This window comes from Alosa alosa, chromosome 15, assembly GCF_017589495.1.
Source record: "Alosa alosa isolate M-15738 ecotype Scorff River chromosome 15, AALO_Geno_1.1, whole genome shotgun sequence".
NCBI lineage: Eukaryota > Metazoa > Chordata > Actinopteri > Clupeiformes > Clupeidae > Alosa > Alosa alosa.
Genome location: NC_063203.1, coordinates 31,612,963 through 31,622,247, shown reverse-complemented (window position 1 = coordinate 31,622,247; position 9,285 = coordinate 31,612,963). Strand labels below are relative to the sequence as shown.

Here is a 9,285-nt window from a genome sequence, read left to right as displayed (position 1 = left end):
AAAAAGGGGTGTGGCAGCTGATGCCATTTTAAAGAATATGCTCAAGGGTGCCGGAGCGGCACCTGTCAGATTCTGAAAGGACACCCCCTTACCTATCGATTTATGCGAAAAAATTGCATTAGTACCTTATGTCACACTTAAGCCCAAATTCCACAAAGTTCTACCTGACTAATGAGCCAACGGAAGTCTTAACCTTGGATTGTAGTCACGGCTTATCATGACCACTAGATGGTAGTATGATGCACTGAATTAGCTGTATTACAGCCAGTGACATCTGGTTTTGACCTCCACAGAAATATGCTGCCTCATTAAATGTCTATGGAAAGCTGCTGGCTTTGCCACACACACACACACACACACAAACTTTTAAACAAAAAGTTTTATTTACAAATATAAATAATGCATTGTCCAGAGGCACATTTCTCTGGTAAGACAACAAAATAGCATTTCACTCACAGAGTCTGTATACACACACACACACACACAGACAGACAGAGAGACAGAGAGAGAGAGAGAGAGAGAGAGAGAGAGAGAGAGAGAGAGAGAGATAGAGAGAGAGAGAGAGAGAGAGAGAGACTACTGTAATCACTCTCTGATTACTCTGGTCTAGGTCAGCAGGTAGATTACTCTGGTCTAGATCAGCAGGTAGATTACTCTGGTCTAGATCATCCACTGGTCCTGGTCCTGCTCCGCTGCCTCCATGTCCACCTGTATGAGCACATATACACACACACACACACACACACACACACACACAGGGTAGTTAAACCAAAGAGGCCAAATCATGCAAAAACGCACTTATAGGGAGCGAGAATACCAGAAGAGGGAAACTGTGTTTTTATTTCGCCTCTCAAACAGCGAGTACTTCCTTCACAATGAGAGTGGTGAAGGAACTACATCCCCCAGCATGCCTTGCAGAACTGCTCTCACCTCATGGATCTCTCCATCATCGGGGGACTCGTTGTAGTCGTTCATCTCGTCCATGTCCTGCATGTCCTCTTCATCCTCCGAGTCCTCCTCACTGTCTTCCTCATCCTCATCATCATCCTCTTCCTCCTCATCAAATGTCTGACCACAACAAGACAAGACATGATAAGAGCTAACACAACAACACAAGACAAGGCATGATAAGAGCTAGTGCAACAACATAAGACAAGGCATGATAAGAGCTAGCACAACCAAGCTAACACAAGACACCTCAACATTAAAAATTCTACATATTACTGCACAACACACACAACAACTCAGGACAACAGTCAGCAGAACATAGAAACAAAATAAAAAAGAGAAATGAGTTGGCACAACAACACAAGCATTTACACAACACCACAGCATAAATAATCAATAATGACAGCACAGTCACTTTAAAAACAACAGGCCATATACAAGCGTCAACAGAACACCCCTGTCAACACAGCAAACAAACTGCAGGACACGATACAACACAACAAAACACACAGGCAGATGGACACGACAGGAACCACAACACAGAGCAGCCCAACATGGACACGACAGGAACCACAACACTCATAGACACTTGCCTCAAAGATGGGCTTTCCGATGGGCATCAGGTTATTGTCTTTCTCAGCAATGCTCTGGAGCTGAGTGGCAAAGCAGTGGAGATTGGAGTCAGATCACAGACCAGACAGCAGGGAGAGAAGACGTGTTTATGTGTTGGGCTACCCATGCCTGGGGTAGATGTGTGTGTGTGTGGAGTTGGGCTACCCATGTCTGGGGTAGATGTGTGTGTGTCTGCGTGTGTCTGTGGACAAATATGGAGTGAATGCTGTTTACTGATTTCATACTGTGTTGTTTACTGATTGTTGACATAATGACTGTGCTCTGTGTATGACTGTAGGGGGACCTGAGAGGTATTTCACAAAACCTAGATAAGGGATTAAGCTGGGATTTTTTGGTTATCCTGGATGAATGTATCCTTGACTTGGTTTCACAAAAGAGATGGCACATAAGTTACCATGGGGATTTATTCTCTGCACCTAGCCTGGTCCCAACCAGGCTAACAGCCAAGCTAAGTTAATTCTAATGGTAATTATGTTGTCTTATTGGCTCAGCTAGCGGTCATTCAAATCAGACCTCCGTGCTCATTTTTAAGGAGCTTTATTCCATTTATATACTATTCGCTAAATGCATTTCCTCGCAAAACAAAACAGATTGCCTGCCTACTAACATAGGCCTAGTTACTCGTTGTCTGCTTCTTTTGTTGATAGACGTTTGATAAATAGCCTACTGTAGTTGATTGGAAGTGGAGGGCAAGTTTTGGAAGGTATTTTCAACTATAATATTAAGGTATATCATACTATGTGCATCTTAGCAGTGGCAAGCGCTCTTAATGACGTTGCGTGCCGAGACAAGGAAGCATGTGGGTTCATATGTACATTTGCATTTAGTTGGTCTACCACGCCTACTCCTGCTGTTTTACAGAAATAGCCATGATTCCCTATTCCAAAAAGGACAACTTTACTTCATTGTTAGTCTATATCAAAAGCGGTTGTTCACTTTGTGTGAATGACGCTATTTTCCGCGTCTTTTTTATTCCAACCGTGGGCACTTTGGAGCAGAAACAAGAACGCGCACACATCCTGAATTACTTACACCTGGCTTGACATAATCGCTCCTACTCATCCTGGATTGGCATTAGTGAAACGAGTTGAGCTAGGATGACCAGACAACGCTATGTCAAACCTCGCTTTATCACTTATCTTGGATGTCTTAATTCTGCCTTTGTGAAATGCTCCCTTTTTGTCTGGAGTTGTCGTATGCATTATCTTTTTGCATATATTTTGTCAAAAGTGTTCCTACCCGAACAGCAACTTCCTAGGGCTGTTTCACAAGCGCTAAGACCTGCTCAGAGTGTAGCAGAAGTGCCGTTCACCCAGGAGTCCTGAAGCATAACGTAATGTAGCCAATCACACTAGGAGTTCTGTAGCGCAACGTAATGTAGCCAATCACAGTAGGAGTCCAGAAGCGTAACAATGTAGCCAATCACAGTAGGAGTCCTGAAGCGTAACATAATGTAGCCAATCACACTAGGAGTTCTGTAGCGTAACATAGCCAATCACACTAGGAGTCCTGAAGTGTAACGTAATGTAGCCAATCACAGTAGGAGTCCTGAAGCGTAACGTGATGTAGCCAATCACAGTAGTGATCGCGTTGTGTGTAACGCCGGCCACACAGGTGAGACGTGGCGGCGCGGGCCCCCTGGGGATATAGTCCAAACTATTCAGGAAGTCGCTCTCTTACGTTCTGGGGATATAGTCCAAACTATTCAGGAAGTCGTTCTGTTACGTTCTGGGCCTGCTGCAGGGCTGGAGCAGTTGTGTGTTCTTTAATGTGTTCATTGCAATAAAGCAAGACACCGACACAGTGTGAGACATTACATTACACCGGGGTTGTGGTAGTGGTTAATAGTGGTGTCAACAATAATCGATTCGGCGATGCATTGCAATGCGGGCATGCACGATTCAGCATCGATGCGGCAACGTGCCATAATCGATTATGTCACTGTTTATTTTCTGGCCTTGAGTGGACAATAAAGTTGTGAAGTTTCAATTACTTCTGGGGGCATTTCCGGAGCAACGTTGTAATGACATGCGCAGCCTGTAGCTAGATGCTACACACTAAAATCAAGCACTAAAATCAAGCACTGAGAAGAAGTTACCCATTCTTCTCAGTTGAACTACTCGCGAACGAGCCTACTCATCACACAGACATTGTACTACTCAGCACTCTGGACTTGTAATCGGAGGGTTGCCGGTTCGAGCCCCAACCAGTGGGCCGTGGCTGAAGTGCCCTTGAGCAAGGCACCTAACCCCTCACTGCTCCCCGAGCGCCGCCATTGTAGCAGGCAGCTCACTGCGCCGGGATTAGTGTGTGCTTCACCTCACTGTGTGCTGTTTGTGCTGTCCCTCACGGGATCAAAAAAGTATATATACTTATATATACTTATACTAGCCGTTCCAGAGTAATCCAGTTTTAAATTTGCAGCAAATTTCGACATGCATGGATGTCTCTAAATTTGGGCAAAGTTTTACAATGTGTTTAAATTATTCTACATGATTTCATAATGGGCCAAATACAAAATAAATGTTACAAATATCGCCTAGAGATATCGATAAATCAGAGGACAGCTGACTAAGAGTTTGTGAAAGTGGCCTTAATGATCACAAAATGGCGCTAAGCATGCATCTCTATGCTATTTGAGTTTCTTAAAACTGAGCTGTATTTAAATTGTTCAATACATGATTTCATAACATAACCAAATATAAAATAAATGTTAAATATAGCCTAGATATCTAAATATTAGATGATCAGATGATTTACAGTTCTATGTAATATGCCATGTTTCATTTTTTTGTAATGTTTTTATACAGTGATGCAGGTCTACTGCTGTGAATCGGCTAAATACAACTGATCATTTTTATAGCCTACTGCTGTATAGTTAACTTTGGCCTTTGTGCCCCCCATCAAATATGCCCAACTGAAGGCCAAGTGGCCTTGCCCCTAAAATGGTTAAATTCCAAGCCTGGTGTGCACTGAATGTTTTTATTGCTGGGTGCCAGGGTGGTTGTTCAATAGTGTGACTGTGATTACTGATTAATGATTGCACAGGAGTTCAGGAAGTGCCCTGTCTCAGAGCTGCTATTTTACTGTGTGCAAAATAACACTTATGGTTACTGCTGGAAAAAGTTGGCTGTTATTGCTCTATTTAATCTAAAGCAGAGAGAAGAGAAACATTTCTCATTCAAAGCACTGAAACCAGTGATTTATGTTTTCTTTTTCAGGTTTAAAATCAGCCAATAAAATCTGTTTAATATCTGACTGCTTGTATTGCCTCATGACCTCAAAATTTGCCTTGTTGTGTGCAGTAGAATTTTGATGCATTGCAATGCATCGCAATGCATCGTAGAATCGAATTGAATCGAATCGTTACCTGGGGAATCATAATCTAATCTAATTGTGAGGGCAGTGCCAATGCACACCCCTAGTGGTTAAGGAGCTCGGCTAGCATGAAACAGCCAGAAAAGTTGTCAGTTCAATTCCCTGCTTCCACTGTTGTGCCCTTGGGCAAGGCACTTAACCCCGAGTTGCTCCAGGGACAAAGTCCCTTGTATATGTAAGTCGCTTTGGAAAAAAGTGTCTGCTAAATTAATAAATGTAAAGTACGTTCGGCAGTGACTTCTCTCCCTTTTAGCCTCAGACACCTAACCTCTGATCCCTTCACAAAGTTTACATACCGTCTCCGCATCTGATTCTTCAGCGTTGTCTCCATCAGAACGATAATAAGCTTTATTTGTATAATAATAATAATAATAAGCTTTATTTGTATAGCACCTTTCATACACAGAATGCAGCTCAAAGTGCTTTACATTTGAAGCATGTAACACAATAATAGTCAGTCAGTCATTATCAATCACTTTTCTTTGCTGTTTATGATCTACTCAGTAACATATCAAAAATATAGAAAATGGCGTCATAAGACTGGCAGCCTTAACCCTCTTACCCCCACAAGCACGCCATATGGCAACTGTGGCAAGGAAAAACTCCCATATTCCAGGAAGAAACCTTGAGCAGAACCTGACTTAATAGGGAGCCCATCTGCTTCTGGCTGGCTCTTACAAATAGTAGCAGATGTAGAATAATCTGAAAATGTAGTCTACAGGATAAGATGAGTTAACTAAAAGCTTTCCTGTACAGGTATGTTTTCAGATCTTTTTTAAAATATTTACTGAACTTCGCCTGCTTGATGTACAGAGGCAGGGTGTTCCATAGTTTAGGGGCATAATGGATAAACGCAGCTTCTCCACTTTGTTTGTGGAGCACTTTGGGTACGATTAAAAGATTAGAATTGGATGATCTAAGTTTCCTTTGTGGTTGATAAGATATTAAAAGCTCAGAGATATATGAAGGTGCTATGCCATTCAGAGCTTTGTAAGTAATTAACATAACCTTAAAATCAATTCTATAGGAAATAGGGAGCCAGTGCAGTTTAGCCAACACAGGGGTGATGTGTTCTCTCTTCTTAGTCTTAGTTAAAAGTCTAGCCGCAGAGTTCTTGCAACCGGAAGTCTAGAACGAGAAGGCCTTGGCTACTGATTCTGCATTGAGCTACCCATTCTATTATAGTGTGTGTGTGGAATCAGGATACCCATGCCTGTGTCTGGTGTGTGTGTGTGTGTGTGTGTGGACTCGAGATACCCATGTCTGGTGCTGCTGCTCCTGCTGCTGCAGCTCCGTCTCGTCCACGCAGGGCCGGTCCAGGTTGAACCACAGCGACTCCGTCATCCGCGGGAAGAGTGAGGGGAAGAGAGTGGACATCTTCGGCGGAACTACAAGTGATCACAGTGCACACCGCGTTACAGTCAATCGCTACATTTCAGCTAGTCAAACACGCACTCACAGAGATACATACCCTACCTAACTTACTTATCTTACAACAGTAGGCAAGAACGCAAACCTAACGTGGCGAGCATCCATTTAGTCATCAACGTAATTACTACTTGCACTGGAACCGTAGGCTGGCAACGTTAACACTTCAAGACAACAAGGTAAACGTTGACATTACGTTCGGTTGCAGTACAGTAGCAAATTCCTGAACCCTTATAGGCTATGCCAACGCCCATAACCAAGCAGACAACTTTACTGTTAACTGCTGCACACTTCAGTAACTTTGACTAACGTTAGCCTAACTTGGCTGTGGTTCACAGATTTTTTTGGTACTGGTATTTTGGCACATAAATAATTTTAAGATTACAGAACAGATCGACACTTGACTTGTTCTAAGGCAGACAGTAAAATTACTTGCAATACGTTGTTAGTTTCGTTAAAAGGATGCAACACTTACAAAATGTCCCGCAAGACGTGTTTTTAAATTTACAAATTCAGCGGAAACCCGTGCCTAGTTATAAACATACCGTAGTGAATACAAGCGTCGCCTCCTTTAGTTCCTAACCCCCTGTCAACCTTGTCCTATTTTCACCCGGACTTTCTCTTCATCATGACCGGTTGCTCCATATGAGTATTGTTCTATATCCAGGGTTCCCACTCTAAATCAAATGTAAAATTCCATGACTTTTCCCTGACAACAAAACCTGAATTTCCATGACGGAGCCTACTATATTATAATTGGTAGGCCCTATACCGACAAATGATTTCAGAGTAGCCACGTAGCGTTCAAAAATCGTTTAGCCTACTTTTTTAGAGCTGGACAAAGTTGACCTACTCAAGCAGGCCGTAAAGCTAATAACCAGATAAACATCAATTTTGAGTGGAAATATATTTGTATTAATATATTTTGGTAAGTTGGCCTACATTTTAAGCTGCTACAACAAAATTCCCTGATATTCCATGACTTTGCACCAAAAATAGACTCCCAAAATTCCATGATATTCCAGAAATTCCATGACCTGTGGGAACCCTGTAGCCTATATCTATGTGCTGCTCCATATGAATATTGTTCTATAGGCTGCTCGTAGGCTACATGGCCCTAAACAATCTGTGTGAGGATTTTTATTAATGCATAACCCCAGAAAGACAGCGCAAGTGGTGGAAAAAAATAGGCATGTTTAATCTTTTAGAGACCGCAGAAGGACAAGATTGTTGATTTACTTCACAACAGACTGAGTGTAATAAATCCATCAAGTAGCACTGACTGATATTACTTTGCATCGGCGCATATAACAGCCTACTTTAGTTTGTGTTAATGGAAAATATACCATAAATGTTTTTTTCACAAACTTTGGAAAATATATTCTAAAACTCTAGTACTACACAAAACAGATTTTGAAAGATAGCCCACATTATCGAGACAGAGAGAAATACAAAACCATGAGGCAGGGTTAGATGGCCTGTGTTCAATGAGGGCACATCCCATAGATACAGCGGGGAAAATAAGTATTGAACACTTCAACATTTTTTTTCAGTAAGTATTCTTCCAGTGAGGCTATTCGCATGAAATTTTCACCAGACATTAGTATTAACTCAGATAATCCACCCATATAAAAAATCCAAACATTAAAGTCCATAGGTAGAGTTATGTGCAATAAAGTGGAATGACACAGGAAAAAAAGTATTGAACACGCCTGCTGAAATTTCTTAAATACTTTGTGGAAAAGCCTTTATTAAGTAATGACAGCTTTAAGGCATTTCCTGTATGATGAAACTAATCAGTCACAGTATTCTGGTGTGAGTTTGGCCCATTCTTTTTAAACAGATAGTCCTTTAATATTGAAGATTTCAGGGGGTCCCTGTTGTGAATCCTGATCTTTAGTTAACTTCCAAAACTGTTCAATTGAATTAAAGTCAGGGCCTTGATTTCCTTTCTCTGAAACCAATTGAGTATTGCGTTTGCTGAATGGTTTGGATCATTGTCCTGCTGGAAGGTCTAGCCATGTCTCATCCTCATCATCCTGGTGGATGTAAAGATTCTTCCGGAACAAAATGACTCCATTCATCATTCCTTCAACTGTATGAAGTCTGCTAGTACCATGAGATGAAAAACAGCCCACACCATGATGCCACCACCTCCAAACCTCACTGTTGGTAGGGTATTTTTAGGGTGATGCACAGTGCCATTTCTCCTCCAAATATGGTGTGTAGTATGACATCCGAAAAGTTAAATTTTTAACCAGAATGCATTCTCTCAGTATTTCACAGGATTGTTCAAATGTTGTGTAGCAAACTTTCAACGAGCTTTGACATGTTTTTCTTCAGCAAGAGTCATGCGGGATGAGCGTGCATAGAGGCCATGGCGGTGGAGTGCATTACCTATGATTTTCTCTGTAACAACTGTACCTGCTGCCTCCAAATCTTTCTGGTCCTTGGCTCTTAGGCTACTCTTCTGACTATCCTTCTGACTTCCTGGTCAGAAATCTTGTGAGGAGATCCTGTGCATGGCCAGTTGATGATGCAGTGATGTTCCTTCCACTTGCAGATAATGGCTCCAATACTGCTTGCTGGATGATTCTGAAGTCTTGAAGTGCATCTGTAACCAGTTCCATTAATATGTTTTGCAACAATAAGGTTGCAAAGATTTTGGAAGAGCTCTTTGCTTTTACCCATCATGACATGTTTCTTGTGTGACACCTTGCTAACAAAAACCTTTTTATAGCCCACCAGTATGTACTAACCCAGCTTATATCAATTTGTACAGATAGGAGGGATAATTTCTTTTGTAATTTTCTAAATTCCTGATCCTCTGAATAAAAACAGACAATTGGAAAAACTTTTAAATATCTAATTTTTTAATTTGTCAAGGCGGAATGAAAT

At 41.6% G+C, this 9,285-nt stretch overlaps 1 protein-coding gene across 4 annotated transcripts; it reads right to left on the bottom strand.

Moving 5' to 3' along the window:
* Positions 1-476: 476 nt before the first annotated feature.
* Positions 477-6,987, bottom strand: anapc15 (anaphase promoting complex subunit 15). 4 transcript variants are annotated; one of them, XM_048265170.1, is made up of 5 exons: positions 6,933-6,987; positions 6,217-6,347; positions 1,542-1,601; positions 931-1,068; positions 477-708 (listed from the first exon to the last, which is right to left on the bottom strand). In XM_048265170.1, exons 2-5 carry the CDS (start codon positions 6,334-6,336, stop codon positions 661-663), a joined length of 366 nt encoding a protein of 121 aa, XP_048121127.1. In that variant the 5' UTR covers positions 6,337-6,347; positions 6,933-6,987; the 3' UTR covers positions 477-660. The 4 variants fall into 4 exon arrangements, with proteins under 4 accessions (XP_048121127.1, XP_048121128.1, XP_048121125.1 ...); XM_048265171.1 differs by lacking the exon at positions 6,933-6,987 and adding an exon at positions 6,820-6,847; XM_048265168.1 differs by lacking the exon at positions 6,933-6,987 and adding an exon at positions 6,445-6,540.
* Positions 6,988-9,285: the final 2,298 nt, after the last annotated feature.

Excerpts from the sequence above, each read along its gene's own strand:
- anapc15 (XM_048265170.1), bottom strand. The coding sequence starts at position 6,336 with ATGTCCACTCTCTTCCCCTCACTCTTCCCGCGGATGACGGAGTCGCTG. Across the intron at positions 1,602-6,216 it reads AGCAGCAGCACCAGACATGG|CTCCAGAGCATTGCTGAGAA; the intron begins GTATCTCGAGTC and ends TTTGCCACTCAG. Across the intron at positions 709-930 it reads ATGATGGAGAGATCCATGAG|GTGGACATGGAGGCAGCGGA; the intron begins GTGAGAGCAGTT and ends GTGCTCATACAG.